The 18,895-nt window shown below is 38.0% G+C and overlaps 1 protein-coding gene across 25 annotated transcripts in view; it reads right to left on the bottom strand.

Annotated features, from left to right (window-relative positions):
- TMC1 (transmembrane channel like 1) overlaps window positions 1-18,895 on the bottom strand; it is a 310,690-nt gene that overhangs the window by 48,907 nt on the left and 242,888 nt on the right. For 18 of the 25 annotated variants that reach the window (XR_004319262.1, XR_004319261.1, XR_004319264.1 and 15 more), the window contains 4 exons: window positions 13,523-13,597; window positions 12,050-12,156; window positions 10,310-10,414; window positions 9,440-9,538 (listed from right to left, as the gene is read on the bottom strand). Coding sequence is in view for 21 of the 25 variants with exons in the window: in XM_032477833.1 (XP_032333724.1) it covers window positions 9,440-9,538; window positions 10,310-10,414; window positions 12,050-12,156; window positions 13,523-13,597 (386 nt within the window). In the remaining 4 variants the exon portion in view is untranslated. Of the gene's footprint in view, window positions 1-9,439; window positions 9,539-10,309; window positions 10,415-12,049; window positions 12,157-12,517; window positions 12,722-13,522; window positions 13,598-18,895 lie in introns of all 25 variants that reach the window. The other 7 variants (XM_032477852.1, XM_032477832.1, XM_032477853.1 and 4 more) reach the window with 7 other exon arrangements.

Genomic DNA, 18,895 nt, shown 5'->3' with positions numbered 1-18,895 from the left:
TGACCATATTTCCACCCTGCTTCAAAACCTTTGTGTTTTCCACTGCCTAGAGAATAAAGTCTTATTCTTTAGAATAATGAATGAAACATTCTTCCATGATTATACCCTTGTTTCTGTATGACACACTCATCTTCACTACTCTACTCTCTCCCTAAATACCAGCTTTGCTGGGTATTGAGCACATAACACCATTTGTTGCTTCTGTGCCTTTGTGCATACCAATCCCTCTGCTTGGAACACTGTTCCCAGCTATCTTCCCCATTTCAGAGCCTAGGTTAATCCCACTCTTCCTTAAAACTAGTTCAAGATACCTTTGTAAAGCCTTTGCCAACCTCCAGACCAGAGCAAGTTGTTATGGGGAAATAAATGGTCATTTCCTTCAGATGCAGGGAGCTTCACTAGACAGAATGCATCCAATCCCTCCTCTATTTACTTACTCCACCCCAGGGAAGGTACAGTGACTCCTCTGATCAGTAAATGAATTAATGGGTCTTGCCTTTCAAATTATGGGAAATAGAGTTACTGTTTACTGGGTCTTCTCAGAACTCTAGTAAACTTCAACACTGAATCCTCCCTTCATTATGCCTTTATGTGCCTAAGACATGTATCTGTTAGCCTGACATTGTCACATTGTACGTCAACTATGTGTTCACACATCTGATTAGACCGTAAGGTCCCTGTGGGCAGGGAATATATATCAGTTATCTTTGTATTTCCAGCATCTCACATTCAATTTATGTTTGTGGAATGACTGAATGAACAGAGAAATTGCTCTGGTAGTCATCAGTAATCGTCAGTTAGATTAAGCTCCTTCAAGTGATCATCTAAACCACTCTTTTCTGTTATTATGCTCTCTACTACCCATTTTAATAAAATAGAGTAAATCATTCAAGACAGCACATGATGGGGGAAAATGCTTGCAAATGATGCAACTGACAACAGCTTAATTTCAGAATATATAAACAGCTCATACAACTTAATAACAAAAAACCCAAACAATCCAATCCAAAAATGGGCTGAAGACCTAAACAAGAAATTCTCCAGTGAAGACATACAAATGGCCAATAAGCATATGAAAAAAGCTCAATATCACTAATTATCAGAGAAATGCAAATCAAAACTACAATGAGATATCACCTCACACTGGTCAGAATGACCATCATTCAAAAGTCCACAAACAATAAATGCTGGAGAGGGTATGGAGAAAAGGGAAGCCTCCTACACTGTTGGTGTGAATGAAGTTTGGTGCAACCACTATGGAAAACTGTATAGAGATTTCTCAAAAAACTAAAAATAGACTTACCATACGATCTAGCAATCTCACTCCTGGGCATATATTCAGAAGGAACTTCTAATTCAAAAAGATATACGCGCCTCAGTGTTCATAGCGGCAGCACTATTTACAATAGTCAAGACATGGAAACAACCTAAACTTCTATTGACAGACGATTGGATAAAGAAGTTGTGGTATATTTATACAATGGAATACTACTTAGCCATAAAAAAGAATAAAATAATGCCCTTTGCAGCAAAATGGATGGACCTAGAGATCCTTATTCTAAGTGAAGTAAGCCAGAAAGAGAAAGAAAAACACCATATGATATTACTTATATGTGGAATCAAAAAAAAAAAAAAAAAAGACACAAATAACTCATTTACAAAAAGTAGACTCACAGACAGAAAACAAATTCATGGTTACCAGGGGTGAAAGGGGGTGGGAAGGGATATAATGGGAGTTAGAGATTTGTAAATACTAACTACTATATATAAAACAGATAAGCAACAAGTTTCCACTGCATAGCACACTATATTCAATATCTTGCAGTATACAACCTATAATGAAAAAGAATATGAAAAGGAATATATACATATATGTATGACTGAAACATTATGCTGTATACCAGAAATTGACACAACATTGTAAACTGGCTATATTTCAATTAAAAAAAAGAAAAAAAAACACAATAATTAACATGACCATAAAGTTCTTAATTCATTAAATGAATTAAGATTAATTGAATTAAATGAATTAATTAAATTAATTGGATTAAATGAATCAAAACACCAAGAAAGCATCTGACAAAACTCTTTAATTTTTCCTACTATGTAACTGCCTAACACTCTTACAAAATGAAATAATCTCAGTGCTATAAAATGAGATGCTATGGGTGATTTCTTCCAACATAGGAAAAATGATCTTTTGCTTCACAAGGTGGAGATTAAAAGGCTTATATTATAGAGTTTTGTTGTTCAGTGTAACTCTACCTACCTCTTTAAAGTCATGAAACATGAATTCATACATGAAAAGAGATGTGTATGTGGTTATGTAGACACAGGTTACACTGGAAATTGCCTTAGTATTATCTTTTTTTTTTCTTTTAAAAAATTTTTTAAATTGAAGTACAGTTAATTACAATGTATCAATTTCTAGTGTATAGCACAATGTCCCAGTCTTGCATATACAGTATTATCTATTTTAAAAGGAGTTTTTGAATAAATAAAAATATTCCAAAAACATAGAGAAAATATTGAAACTACTTGGAAAAAATTAATTTTTTTAATTTTTAAAAAAGAATTCAGAAGTTTTTAATCCTATATGAGCAGCATACATTTTATTTCAAATATTTAAGATTAGTGAATGTAAATAATTTCAAGTACAATGTATAAGCAAATAATATCCACTGAAGATATATGATGCAGAAACACAGAATAGAGTTTATACTGACTTGCTTTAAAATATTTGTAAATTTAAATAATCTATTCATCACAGCAGATGTATTAGACTAGACTCATAGCTATGTGCTACTTGTTTGTATTACAGAATATAATTTAATAGGTTGCGAGGTTCTAACCTAACTCAATGGCTCAGTCTTTCATCTATTAGCCTGGCAGCCAATATTTAGATACCAGCAAATTCCTTCCAGGTAAACTGAGCTCTTCCAAACAGTTTTAGTCTTTCACCTTGATGTATTAGTAGATACATTTTCTTTGGTCTCCTCAATTCATTTTGCTCTTCTCCAATCTCTAACATTTCCAAAAATCCAAGTTTGATAATGCCACTATTCACCCACCACTCATTTAAATTACTTTCAATTACTCTGAGAAAAAAATAAATTATCATGGCCTAGATTCTAGAGAGTTCCACATATTCCAATATCCTTCTATATCTCCAATGACATCTGTTCCTGATGTCCCTTCACATTCTAAGCATTAGTATGACTAGCCTTTATTTTGTCCATTAAATAAGTCAACTCTCTCACCACAGGGCCTTTGCACATGCTGTTCTCAACTACTAGAATGCCTCTTCCTTCTCTCTGGCTCTTCAAAGCCCAACTCAAATGTTACTTTCTCAGGAAAACTTCTGCTATTATCTATTTCCTTCTCTTAGTCCACAAACCAAGTTCCCTGATATATGTTCTCATAATACTGCTTAGCTTTCTTTCATAGCACTTGGAACAGATGTAGTTAAATTTATTTTTGTGATTATTTGATTACTTTACAGGGACTTTGTTGATTTTTGCTCACCTCTGCTTAATGCCTGGCACACTACCTGGCACCTGGCAAACCCTCAATAAATATTCACCGAATTAATGAGAAGACTTGTTTCTATGATCACATCATAGAAAGAAGAAACGTTTTCATGTTGTAAGTAGGGAATCAGGATCATAGGCATCCCAAACTTGTGCAAAAATAAAGCTCATCTTTTGTTTGACAGGTATAGTTTGAAGGAGATGTTGAAAATGGGCAGTTGTTGCTGAAGCAAAGAAAGTAGACCCTGAGGAATCAGTTCAGGTTTAGGAAAACAAAAGGATAACAAGAGAGCTAAAAGCAGACCCAGGGATCTTTCCTATCACAAGCCATGGATGTGTCATAAACAGTCCAGGAGTAGCAGGTTAAGAAGCCTATATGGAGCAAGAGAAAGGACCTATGAATGAGAGCAGAAGTTAAGACGCCTCTTTTTTTAATCAAACCTAATGAGCCTATAGAATGAGAGAGATCTGAAGCAAACACTGGAGTCAGAGATGAGCAGCCCTTAGACACTGCCAATCCCAGGACCATGTGCCTGAGCGGCACCTGCCTTTGTTCAGTGAAGTCTTTAAAAAAAGTCTCATTACATATACAAATGAGAGGTTCCTCACCCCTTCAGGCTTAGGACTTCTGTATTCCAGGGAAGAGTCATATTTCTGGGTGAATTTGGAAATCTACAAGCTTCAATTTGTCCCCAAGAGGCTTAGTAGCCTGAATTGGGGTCATTGTTTCACCCTCTCCAAGGAATTATTTATGATTTAGGACTTCAGTCTCTGTTGAGCCAGCCATGGGCTAAGTTGAGAGAATGGGTTTGGCAAAGTGGGCATGCTTTGAAGCTTGCTGAAAATAAATAACAACAACAATATAGCAGCCATATAGGTATGCTGCTCAGATCTCCTTCAAAAGGTAGTGAAATGGGTGAAGTTTACTTATTTAAACTTCCAGTTATAGAATAAGTAAGTCATGGGGATGTAACATACAGAATGGCGACTATAGTTAATAATACTATATAACATATTTGAAAGTTGCTAAGAGTTGTGGACAAAGAATGTCGCTTGCCATTTCAGTGAACAGAGGATGTTACAGCTATCAGGCCATCAGCCACTACAGCCATCTCCAATAGTAAGCCCTGAAAGGAGCTCAGGGCAGAAAAAGACAGGATACTGGTCCCAGACAGTTAAGATGCATATCAAAAGAATAATTTCAATGAGCCTAGGCTCTTGCATCTTCTCATACATAGAAAAGCACTAAAAATCAATAATTTGAGATGTCTGTTTTTTGTGATTAGCAGTAATCCTTTGATGTTCAGCTACATGGTTTTTTGTCTGTTTGTTTTCCCCAGAAAAAACTCCTGTATATCCTGACACCTCCCTTACCTCTTTGGAACAGTCCTTCAGAGCTATGTAAGAGGCTGCCATCCCAGGCTACAGTCCTTAGTAAGACTGCAGAATAAAATGTAATTCTCAACTTTTAGGTTGTGCTTTTTTTTTTTTTTTTTTTTTTTTCAGTAGACGGAGTGAATCTTAAAAGTTCTAGTCACAAGAAGAAAAATTCTGTGACTATGTATGGCAACAGATGTTAACTAGACAGTGTGGTGACCATTTTGCACTATATACAAATACCAAATCATTGTGCTGTACACTTGGAACTAATATGTTGTATGTCAAATTTACCTCAATTTTAAAAAAATGGAGCTCCCTGAAAATAAAGATGCATTTGGACTACGAAGTATTCCTTAAGGAAAGATGCATCATTCCATACGTGAATCACAAAAATACATCTTCTAAATGTGGCCAGTACAATAAGAGATGAAGGAACTTAGAAAACTGAGAAGATGCTCTCGCTTTGGAAGATCCCTACTTAAAAGAACTGTTGATGCTGGTCAAATAAGAAACTGAACTGCTGTTTGTTAACACTGAGAATGTCTGTGACAGTCTCCTTTGAGGACAGATCTCAAGAAAGAGATGTGGCAAAAGTGGGCAGAAGGAATAAGCTTGGGATGATATGTTAGAGTAAACAAACAATTTTACACTCAAGTCAGCCACATTTCAGTTTGAATTTCAATGCCTCCTTCAATTATCTGTGCTGTCTTTGGGAAACTAACCTCCCTGAGTCCCAATTTTCCTCAGCTATAAAAAGATTATTGATCTTCACCTTGAAGGGTTGTTATGAAAATAAGATTTAATGTATGTACCTGCTTAACACATAATGGATGTTAACTCTTCTCTCCTGCCCCTTCTCGGGCTCCCCCCTACCTCCCACATCTATGATGACCAGCGGAAAAGGGGAGGCAAAGCTGACTCACCATTTATCCCCATGTGCAATGTACAAAATGCTCTCAAGCTGGAAAGCTAAATGCATTTCCCTTTATTCACAACTCAAACCTTTACCCATATGATCTCACTGTCTGATATCAACTCAAGTTCATTCCAAATTCCACCTCAGTTCCTCCCTCTCTCTCCCTTACTGGACTATCAGTCTCTTCCTCTTTATCATTCCTACATCATTCTTGTGTCTCCCAGTATCTTGCCAACAAAGACATCATCTTCTTACTGACTTAAGTTCATTCTTCTTATTCTACTGCTTCAATTAATACTATTTCTGCCAATTTGATTCATAGCATACACATCAGACAATCTCTCTATTTCTGACTATTTTAATAAAATATATTTTCCTCCTGCTCAGTAAGACCCATCACTAGGTACTCAATAAAAAATAAATTTAAAATATGGTGCTTTGTAAATGGTGACTTTGAGAAGCCGTAAGACTGGCTGACCTGGCATATGTCAAATAGCACTTGTCTGCTTTTAGTTAAAGGGAATTTGGATGAGTTATGATGCGTGCTTACAGGCGACAGAGCACGGAGCCCAAGGGCATACTTCCAGTGGGGTCCAGAGAGAAGTTCCAAGATTCTACCATGAAACGCAACAGAGAAGCAGCTCTTCACAACCTCGCCACCCCCACCCCAAAGGTTTTCTGACTGTTTCCATCCTATAGGCTCTTCTACCACAAGAGGTCATGCTTGCATCTAAATACAGTGTTCTATGAATTGATTCTGCTTCTCTTCACCTGCATCTATATGGCATTGCTTATCTAAGCTGGCACATTAATCTTCTTAGATGCAAAAAACCAATCCATGTTCCAATTAGACCCTTTAGGCACCAATCATCTCTCCCCTGGGCCTGAAACATGTCTTTTTCTCCTAGCATCTCTGGGCTCTTTGGAAGTACAGAATTCTGAGTTTCCAGGGATCTCAAGGACATCTGGTCAGTGGTTTCCTCCATGGTGCCATGGTAGATGAAATACTGGGATGTCAGCTTACATCATCTTCTAATACAGAGTGGGCACCTTTATGAGGTAATTGTTCTGAGGAGTGAGTAAAGAATTCAGGCAAGGGTAAATATCGAACCTTTCTATTTGCGAAGCTAATTTGGGGGTTGCTTATTTATTGTGAAAGGTGAAAATGGACCTAAATGCTTCAACTCCTTCTCCCCTTGTGAAATATAGCATTAAATGGAGTCAGTCTGTGTTCCAGAAACTACCCATGAGAAGGCTGCTGGAAATTATGACAGGAAAATTACTGATGTGATACAGGATATAGAAAGAACACTAGATTAGGAGGCTTTTATTAGCCATAAAACCTTTCACATGCTTCTGTGACTCAAAGTTTCCCTAACTCTATAATGTGGGAAATGGGACGGAAGATCTCAAAGGGCACTTCTATTGTTAAAACTCTTTTTTCGTGATAACATATGAAATAATGTGTGATCACAGTATGCAGAAAAACTAAGAAAGAAATAAGTAAATAATATCACTTTGATGACTTTTTTCTTGACTTTTTAATAGTCTCTCATTGTCTTAGAATCATCTTCGGGCTGGCCTAGGGTTATAAAGGCAAATGAGTATCATAGGATACTGTTTCCAACTTCCTCTACACGGCACACGGAATTTCACCACGCTGACCATGAGAGAGCTGTCGAGGGCAATAATAAAATCTCAGGGAGCCCAGTTACTGCCCACCCCTTTCCCCTAGTTTCCTCCTATATTCACATCCCAGACCCTCGTCCACCTCTTAACGGCTCTCTTAGGGACTCCTCCCTCTTGTCTTCTTCAACTGATTAACGTCTTTAAAATCCCACATGAACATTTTTTGCAAAACTTTTAATTTCAGTTAGCTGACAAATTTATACATGTACAAACTTCAAAATATATATATGTTTAAAAGTCAAAAGGCCTTAGGTTCATATTTCTAGTTCTTCCTTTCTCTGGTATGACTAAAACATCAGAAAACACCAATAGTATTATTAGTTCATGCTCTTATTAACCAGACTGGAAGTTTATTATTTTGCTAGTCAGAGGAAGAGAATGAGAAATAAAACTAGATGGGGGTGCATACTAATAAATCATGTGAAATGTAAATGAGGGGGGAGGGTGGGAGGGAGAGAGAGAGAGATGGAAGAAGGAGAAATAAAAGATAAGACGTAAAAACCAAACTCAGAGGCCATCTCCTCTCTGAATCCACTCCAGCAAAATTAACTACAGCCTCCTCAGGGCTCCCCAGTATCTTTTTTTCTCCTTCATTTTACAACATGCAGAACACCTTGTATACTAGTTGCCTATGTATCTTTCTTTTACTGTCATCACTACCTTGAGGTCAAGAACCATGTCACATTCACTTCTGTAAAAGCAGTGAATCTTCATAGTCAATAAATAAGTGCTGAACTGAAAAGAAAATTCCAACTGACAGGCGTGATTTAAGATTCCAAAGGCCACAAAGCTGGGGCTGCCACTCTGCCTTATGCTTATTCTGGAGCTGCCTTGTTTACTCAGAGGCTGGAAACCTTTCCTAAAGTTTACATTTGCAGGTTCTGCTCACATCAATTGATTTCTTTGGTTCTGGTCTCAAAGCTCTGCAAGCCCTCCTCCTTGCTCAGGATTCCCAGTCAACAAGATTCATTAAGCCTCTATTGGTTGAGTGTTACATTAAGGGCTTCAAAGAGGATGTAGCAGATGGGATTCCCTCTTTGGGAAGCTCACAATTTAGAGAGGTTGAGAGTAGAATTTAAAACATCTGTGAAATATGTGTATTAACACTATAATATGAAGACTTTGTTTTTCTCTCCTTCCTTCATTCCCCAGTCTACATAAAATTTTATTCTCATTTGCTGCTCTTCAGAAATTCCTTAAATTATCAAATACCCAATCTCCACTGTGCTACTTTCTCATCCTTACATTTCCAAATTATCTCTAATCTGGCCACTATTTTTAAAAGAATGTGTGGAATTGAGTAGTTGTCACAGACTTTTGAGTCACACTCTAAAATCATTTTTCACTGGGCAGAAATGTGTCTCTGCCCTAACAATAATCCCCACCCAGGGGAGCTCAAAGCATAACACTCATTTTAGTGCTACAATGTAATGATGCTCATTTGGGTACCACGATCAAGTGATACTCTTTTTCATATTACACAGAAGTTAGAATTTAGTATTGTTTACGATTTACTATTCAGCTTTATTTAGTATTGATTATTCAGTAATGCTAAATAGACTTGTTTAGGAAGTGAAGGGGTTAGTATGAAAGATGCAAACCCTAAGAAGCCAAAAGGATTTCCCAAAAAGCACATTTGCAAACTCTTTCTTTGTCCTTTTCCAAAGCCAGAGAGAATATTTGCATGAAGTCTTTGAACTCTGAGCTCACCTTCATTCAGTATTCTATATTCCCATTTAATCATATTATCACATTCCTAAACCCTATTAATTTTTTTATCTTCCTTTCTTTCATTTTTGTTTTAAAGGGGGCAGGGACGTCTCTCTTAAGACCTTCATCCAGCCCCAGTAGAGGAAGCTATAGAGTTTCAGAATATGGAAAAAGCTATCCTCTTATACGAACACAGCTGTGTGGAAACACTTACATTGAAGTCATACAACACACCAAAGTTGGCTGCCGATGCCTCTTCTGCTCTGGGAACTGTTTTCCTAGGTAAACTGCCGTATGGCAAACCCCAGAGGTACTACATGGAGAAATAAAGAATGCAGTTAACAATTGGAAATAAAGTCTGAGCCACACATGTGATCACAAATGGTTTCGTTTAAAAGCACTTCTGAAACTTTTTCATGGGGACTCTGTGGGTCTCCATGTGGGGTCCCATTTTCTGGGAACTGACTACTAAATGCAGAGTTAAGAACAAAGAGAACTCTAAGGACCCTGCATTCTGACTCCAGCCGACCACCAGCAGTCGGGCCAACCACATTGCCCAGAGGCTTGCTGAGAACCCCTCTACCCACCACCACCTCCAAACTGATCTCATTTAGGAAGTCTGGGAAGGAGAGAGGTGGCCTTTTGGGGACTATAGTGTTCAAGAAAACAGTTCTACCCACATCCTCAGATGAGAATGCGCCTTAGGGGTGGAGGGTGAGTCTCTCCCTCATGTCAAGGAAGAGGGGAGTAGAATCACTCATACAATTAGAAGGTGTCAACTAGGGGGAAGACTGCACCCTGACGGTGACAGCTGTTTCACTACTCATTCAGTTTTACTGCCCTGACTTTGTGCTATCAGATTAGAAGTGATGTTATTAAGGGCAGAGCCAGCGACCGGGCAAGAGTAGCGACACACCAGAGCTTTGGAGAGAACTGGAAAAGATACCCTCTAGCCCCAGGGCGGGAGCATGTTTGGCCAAGCAGATGCCTCTTCTGTGACCTGAAAACATCCCTTCCCTGGGGCTGGGGCTGGGGCTGGGGCTGGGGCTGGGGCCAGGGGAGGAGGAGGAATGTAGACAGAAACCTGGGTGCAGAGCTTGACTGAGCGAGGGCTGCAAATCCGCCCCTGCTCCCTCTCTCCACACAAGCTGCATGGCTTCCTCGGCAGCCCTGCAGCCCCTCTGGCTTCCTGAGACACAAAAGAACAGAGGATGGGTTCTACTCATGCTATCTTGCCCCAAAGTTGGAGACCACAGAAAACAGAGAAGGCTAGGGTCTCTGGCTTGCCAGGGATATGGGAACTTTGGGCAAAAGGGCAAATGCATCAGAGGAATAATGAGTGAGGCTGCTGGTTGAAGGCAGCTGAAAAATGTAGCACTGTTGCCAAGAGGTGACCAGTCCTGGACTCTGGTGGTTCTGTAAAGCTAGCACACAGGGAGCCCAATACCTCTCTTTTGTTTTTTTGCTGGAGTTGGTAATCAATGCCCAGAAAACAGGATGCCTCTCAGCATTTAACACAGTCCATTAAAAAGCACCCAGAACCAGTATGCTTCCTCATTCTAGGAGTACATCCGCTCAAACACATGTTAGCTCCCTCCACTACTTATTAGGTATCCTGCAATTTCCAACAGTTGTAATAAATTAGCTACAACCTTTAATTTCCTCCACATGGAGGCAGCATGTGTGGGATAAAAAGTCACTCAAAGCAATTAGTTTTGGCTGCTGCCAATGCTGTATTGGACAAATTGGCTTTGAAATACTGATACCTAAAAAGACCAATTGTAGGTTAAATAAAGCCTAACCCATTGTCATCCTAAATGAAGTAAGTCCAGAAGAGAAAGAAAAATACCATATGATATCATTTATACGTAGAATCTTAAAAAAGGACACAAATGAACTTATCTACCTACAGAACAGAAACAGACTCACAGACATAAAGAACAAACTTATGGTTACCAGGGAGTAAAGAGGGTGGGAAGGGATAAATTGGGAATTCAAAATTTGCACCTCTTGGGGAGTGATGGAAATGTTAGCTATCTTGATTGTGGTGGTGTTTTCATTGGTGTTCACATCTGTCCAAATTAAAAAAAAAAAAAAAAAAAAAAAAAGCCTAACTCAACTTCTGTATGGTAAGCATCCAAAGAGGTCAGAGTCATTTAACTTCGTATGGGTAAGTCCCCAACCTCAATCTTGCTTCTTGGTCTTAGTTAATTGAATCTCCCCCATTCCCCACCACACTCCCTCAGCTCTGGGCTTTGCCTTCTTCAATCTAAACCCACTATCTGTTTTCCTCTCTCACTGACCTTGGTCCTAAGAGACCTGCCCCATCCCACTCTGGGTATTGTGCTGTCCGAGGGGGCAATGGGGGTGGTTATCTTACTTTATAGCTGGAAAAATTTGCTCACTTAGTGTTTCTTCAGATAGAAAAGCTGGACGCCCTAAGTTGCATTAAGTAGCATCTCTTCCAAAGCAAACTTGGCAAAATAAATACATGCACCTCACAAGATGCCAAAGTCTTCCTCTTGAGCAATTAATATTTGGACACAGGGACAACCTTGAGAATCTGATAGAATCCATGAACTTTTACACAGAAAAATGCTCATTTCAACATACACACAACAATTTGTATATGATTTCAGGAGGCTCAGTACCCTTTGGAGCAAGGATTAGGATACCTTTGGCTCATGGGCACCATTTTGAAGATCAACCTTGTTACAGATACTATGACTCTAAGAGTGAAGGTAGCCAGTTAACTTCTCTAGTAGAGCAATTGCATAAGAAGCTTGTTTCAGCGTGTTTGGTAAAACGGAAGTCAGAATCTTACCTCTGGCAACATGATAAGGCTGAATGTCAGGATAAAGAGAACCATATTTACTCCATACATCCACCTCAAAAAGAGGAAGTAGGAGGCCACTGATGAGCCAAACTGACCTATTTAAAAGAAAATAAAAGTTTGAAAGAGAGGTCAAAACAAAAGCTGTATCTTAGGGCCTCCCAAATAAATCTTCTCATGGCAACACACTGGTTCTTTTCATTTTTACAGTCTCTAGCATTCTTCTTTTTTCTATCCAGAAAGAGAAAATGTTAACACGATGGAAGGGCTCTCTATTACGTAGATGTAGACTATGTCTTTAGAGCCCATTGAAGAGAAAGCTGCCTTTTGCTTAGCAGCCAGGATTGCTATTTGAAGAGCCCATATCATTCCTTGACTTAATAGTTAAATGAGCAAATTTACGTAAAGTGGTTACTGCAACACCTGGTCAGTAGTTAGCTATCATTATAGTGACTGCACCTCTTCCTCCTTTTTCTCCCGTAGCAATGTTCTTCTCAGAAAAGTTGACCACATCTTTTATGGATGGTCCTCCTACAGACCATTCTGTGCTGTTCTCCTGTGTACGTGGCATTTCACAGCTACAGTGTAGAAGCTGAAGTCCATTTATTCACTCTTCACATATTTAAAATATCTTCTGTCAGGAATTGTCTTGGATGTGAAACACTGTATCAGAGACAAGATTGCTGCCCTAATACAACTTAATTTTAGTGAGGTGTAGAAATAACAAATATGCAATAATTTAAAAAGAAATAATTAAATATAAAAGTATTATAATATATATCACAATCTATGCATTATATGTATGCATATTATATGTAATATAATATACCATCCATTATATGTATATAATATGTATGATATAGTATATATGTATATAATGTATTATATACGTCATATATGTATGTATCATGTATGTGCATATGACATGTATTATATATTATACATTATATATATCATATTGCATATAATTATATTATTATAAAATTATATATAACAATTTAGCCAGATAAGTCCTGGAGGGAAGAAGGTGAAATACTGAGAAGGGCTGCTTTAGATAAGTTTGTCAAGGAAGGTCTATCAGAGGAGGTAACAGCTGTGCAGAGTCCTGAAGTTGAAGGAACTTCCCCAGCAATTCCCAGAGCTGGGGAAGAACAGCTCAAGTGGAGGAAAGAGCAGGAATAAGTATTGTGAGGGAGGCAAGAGCTCAGGACAGTTGAGGAACAAACCTAAGGGCTGTGTGATTGGAGTGCAGTGAACAAAGGAAAGTGGTGATGGATGCAGGTGAAGAAAGAAGCCAAACTACAGTGCATAGGACCTTTTAAGGAAAGGTAAAAGGTGAGGATTTTATTTTAAATGTGATGTGAAGTCATAGACAGGTGTTAAGCAGTAGGGGTGGGGCAGGGGGAACTTGACCTTTTGAATTGGGAGGGGATAGGCAAGAATGTGCTGTCAGCTCGCACTCACCCCAGGGAAAAGGGAAGTGATCTGTCCAGTGCTCATCGACTGAGAAAAAACAAAAGCATTCTCTTAAATCAGAGACTGGAAAAGGAATTAAAAACAAGAATTTGAGTCTCAGGTTGAGATTTCATTGATTAACAAAAGCCAAAGTTCTTTGATAATCACTTAAGGTTCAACATCAAGTTACTAGTTTTCCCCATCTCCTTGAGTTTCATTTTCAGTTGCCCAAGAAGACTCAGTGAACATCCTCAGCTACCCACTGCAGCAGGCTCTTTCCTGACTCATTTCACCAAACACCCCAGGGACCACTGGTTTTCTTGGGGCCGCTAGCTTTGAAGCATTACCGATGAGGAAGCATTATTTCAGGAGGAGGGAGGTTCTCAGGAGCAAATTTCATTTAGCCTCTGCTTGCTAAGATGAAGCCAAGCTCACTTAAGAGTCAGACCCCTATTTCTAGAACCTAGTCTGCTCTTTAGGTACTATCTTATTTATTCCCATAACATAGTGGCAGTTTTTATAGAAACTTAAAAGGAATTCAATGTCTAAATGGATGTTTTGAAAAAAATTGATTATTTTTAAGTCTGAATACTTGGATTCATTTCACTTTGTATAGAGTTCTATAAGATTTCCAGAAGTGTGTGGTGTTGACCAACACGGCCCCCAGGTGCTGTAATCAGATGCACTGGTCTGTCTGCAGAAATGCTGAGGCAGATCCTCCCCTCCTAGGCTATCTGATCATCCACCTGGCTCCCAGTGATTTCAGATCATTTCATGGCTGTTATCTATGTTCTCTGGTAACAACTACCCGAGGACTGCCTCAGCCAGGTTCACTCATCATGTTTTATTGAAGGCAATGGACATCCAGCTTGTTAGTCATTACAGTTACTCATTAACTGGAGAAGAACACTCGTCTCTAGGGATCCAGGGCAAGCTTTTCCCTGGAAACGCACATAAGACCCTCTGGTATAGAGCACAGGATGCTGACCCATCCTTCCCTCCTTCCTTACTGGCGTTTTACAGTTTTTCCTCTTCTAATTAGCCCATCTTTTCCCAGACACCCATGCACAACCCCTGGCAAATGAGCTTCATAAATTGAGTATAGAGTATAAATATACCTAAAAGCAAAAAAAAGAAAAGCAAGTTATAATGTTTCAGAAAGTACCCCCTACCCTACGTAAAAACCCATATTCATTGTGGGTGAAATATACTTTAGATTCCAAAGTTTCCAAACACCAGTTTTTAGCCTTGAAAGTGGCTTGACAACCATTTTATTTGGCGGTAGAGAAGTGAGAGCTTAGGCCTTTCTTTGCAAAATCCTAGGTATAAAGAAAATGAACTGCAGGGAAGTAGATTTCATTAAAACAAGAGTGATTGTAGGAAAGACCCAGACACAGGTCAAAGAGACCGAGGAATCCAGAAGACAATGTTCCTTCTGCGTGACACCTGCCAATGGCAGAGGGGGAAAGAACAATAACAAAACAAAGATCCAAGATCGTAAAGGAAAGAAAACAAATCAACTGGTTGACATCAAAGCTCCAAAAGCCCGTGCCCTTTCTCAGCACAAAAGTGAAGAAGACATTTTCCCTCCTCATGTTCATTTATCCTAGTGGTTCTATCCTACCAGAGAGTATTGACTGAAACAGGCATTTCCTTAAAAAAGGAACCTTTCTACAGTGTGGCTAAAAGAGCATAATTAAAAAGAACATTCATTTCCATGTGCTTAGTCTCTCAGACCAAAGTGATTTGTTCTTGTAAAGAACAATAATGAGGAGTCATAATAATAGCTAACACATTTTGATGGTCAGTTACATACACTAAGAACTTTACCAGCATCCACTCATTTCACTGCCTCTACAACCTAAAGTTAAGTATTATTAGTCCCACTGTGTGGATGGGGAATCAAAAACTTAAACACAGCAGTTGACTGATCCAAGATTTGGTAAATGATAGTAATAACAACTAAAATTTAATGAATCTTTGTTTCAGATACCTATTTGATCTCTGTGTATTAATTCATTTAATCATCATCAAACCCCTGCCAGGGGACTCTTTTGTACTCCCATTTTACAGAGACTTAACTCTATAGATTACAGACCTAGTACACAATGGAGCCAGAGTTCTAAATTAGATAGTCTTGATCTCTAGGTGTTTGACTCTAAATCGAGATCTCTCTTATCCACAGTGCTATACTGCTCCTCACATATAATCATAGTTGTTAGTTTTTTTTTTTAAAACTATGCTATATAGAGTAAATACGCAATGAATGTGCGTGCATGAAAGAATAGATATAGAGAATATCCATCCATCAGCTAAGTCAGGTCAAATTCACAAATTTTGATGATGCCCATAAATGACCAATTCTTTTCCTTCATCTAACTAATAAAATGCTGTTTCCCTAATGAATTATTAATATATTAAAACAGTCTTTGGTATTTATTAAAGTGAAGCCTTAAGCTTATATGATATTCTTGTTCCTGAATTTTCTAGTGTTTCTTTCAAATGAATATGAAAGTTTCATCTCTCCCTCTGGTTATTTATTACTAAGGAAAAGTAATTTGTAGTCTGTTATTATGTACAATTTCCTCTTGAACAGATGGGTAATAAGACAAGCAGATAAATACGAGCATTTCTAAATGGGAAAAGACCAATTAAATCACCTGCTACAAAGTACAATATAAATACTGTCTTGTTAGGCTAGTATTCAAAGCACAGTTTCTTTCAAACTGGTCTGGGGATAGGGAATTAAATATGGAAAATGTAATTTATATTTCTGGAGCCCTTAGGCCAGCAGGGAAACATGCGATTTCAACTCTGTGCTCAAAGTTGTCTAACTAAAGCTATTTCTGGTCAAAAAAAAGAGATCTATCACACCTTAATTTTCATGCTATAATTTACTTTTGGGGAGAAGAAGATTTTGATTCTGAGAAAGACTTGTAATCTCCAGCTGGAAAGACATTCAGTGATTTAATCCATGGTTTTAATAGTAATGCTGGAGTCACAATGGATAGAGATTATATTTCCTGGGAGTACAAATGTACAGCTTCTTCAGCAAAAGATGCAATGCAATGTGGCTAATAAGGTGCAAGTAACCACAGAGTTTTAGGCAGGGCCCTCCTACAAGGCTGGCATGACAGTAAAACTCAATGGCATCATCGTGTGATGAACTTCACAGCATCCCCCTGTGGCAGAAATTATCAAATCTATTATTTATATGAAAAAAGTTGGGAGTCATCAGGTAAGCTCCTGGTCCACTCTAGTATATGGATCCAGGTCCTACTGGAATCAAGATGGAAACAGCATGAGTTTTAGACTTGATTTGAGTTCCCCTTGTGATTCTGCCAATTGCTGGACAGAGTTTTGTGGAAACTTAATCAAGGCTGGTAACTTGGGACTCTTTTAAAACTACATTAAAAAATTATTTAGTATTTATTTAGAGATTGAGCAGTGAGTGAGAGCAAAGTGGATTAGAAAGACTTTTGGGAGAGGAGCATAGAGTGTTTCTCTTTGCCACTTAACACAATGCATAATTATCCTCATTATTTATTTGCTTATATTTTATGAATTATCTCTCCACCCACCCACACACATATCAACACATTTGGATATAAGATTGACTCTTGCCTGTTTTTGTCAGTAGTGCATCCCCAGTGCCTAGAAACATGCCTAATAAATGACTGGCACTCAGTAAATGAGTATTTGCTCAGTCAATTAATCAACTCAGTCAAGCTTATTCAGAAGATTAAATGAGATATTATACGTTAGATGATTCTGACTTTTTTTTTTTTGGTGGGGGAGGCAATTAGGTTTACTTCTTTATCTATTCTTAGAGGAAGTACTGAGTGGGACTGAACCCAGGACTTCATGCGTGCTAGGCATGCACTCTACCACTTGAGCTATACCCTTCCCCGATTCTGACTTTAAAAAGGAATATAATAACATTTTTGAAAATTTGGTAAGATTAAATGGCCATTTCTTTAAGAGAAAAGCATTTATACTAGTTTTATAATATAAAGTATACATTTTATAAATGGGGTACATATTTAACCTACTTTTATCTGAAAAAAAATTTGCAGAGAAGGTAAATTATGCAGGCCTCTCTTAGCATAAGTCTGTTTTCCATTAACTGTTCCAATAATTTATAACTCAAAAGTATAAAGTAGAAAATTTCACATGCTTACATATGTATCTCAAACTGATTGCAACTAAATTCTGTGGAAACTCATGTGGAAATAGATGGCCCTAAATATGAAAGAATTGCCCGGGACAGACTGGGATTTCAAAACTGTAGAATAGATAAACAAGATTATACTGGATAGCACAGGGAATCACAGAGGAAAAAATGTGATAATGAGTGTGTATATGTCCATGTATGACTGAATAATTGTGCTGAACACTAGAATTTGACACAACATTGTAAAATGATTATAAATTAATAAAAGATGTTTAAAAAAAAAAAAAGAATTGCCCAAACTACAGGGCCAAAAAGGGGCAAAAAGACTTCAAGCTTTCAAAAACTGATTTGCATGTCACATCTCTTCCCATTTTATATTCAGTTCAGTTTGAAAGACCATCACAGACACACGCTTTCCCTATCTTTGGTAAGGCACTTTCTATGAGGTGGGTAGTCCAAACCAAAGACTCTGCTAATTTACTCTTTGATAGGTTTCACACTTCTCATCTAATGTAGTAGCCCAAAAGTACCTGGTGCACTTACAATTATCATTAAGATCTTACTACATTAAGTATCTTACAGAATATGAAATACATAATTAAATAACTCACTCAAAAATAAATACACGAGAAAATGGGAAATAATTCCCCAAATATTTAACTATCACGGAAATCTATAGCTACTTATTCTGCTGTTGTCCTGGTCTAGGACCAGGTACAAAAGAAAAAGTTTATAAAATCTTCTTCAAAGTGAAAATCAGCATGCCACATAAGGAAATGCACAAGCTTTGGGCCCAGAAAGACTTCACCTTATATCTTGGCTCCTCTAATAACTAATTCTGGGACAGTTATTTGACTACAACTCTAAAATGGAAAGCTAATGTGCACATTGCAAGCAAGTTAAAGATTAAATGAAATAATGTTTGCAGAGTGTCTGAGTAGCGCTCAGTAAATGCTTGTTATGGTGATTGTTGATAGAATCGAAAATAAAAGTCAATTCTCCACAGTAAGGCAAAGCACCATAAAAAGTTTAAAAAAATCAGGACAACCTAATCAAATAATAAGTGTGGCAAATAATGTACATTTGCTTGAATTGTCCAACTTGACTCCCATTCTTCTGAGGGAAGAGGGGAGGAGGGAAGATGACTGAAAGTCTTATTGAGCAGCTCTCAATCTCTCTCTCTGTGACACACATGATAGATGGCAGTC

The sequence above is a fragment of the Camelus ferus genome, chromosome 4 (assembly GCF_009834535.1).
Source record: "Camelus ferus isolate YT-003-E chromosome 4, BCGSAC_Cfer_1.0, whole genome shotgun sequence".
NCBI classification, from domain to species: Eukaryota; Metazoa; Chordata; class Mammalia; order Artiodactyla; family Camelidae; genus Camelus; species Camelus ferus.
The sequence above is the reverse complement of the archived record's forward strand: the minus strand, read 5'-3'. Positions and strand labels throughout refer to the sequence as shown.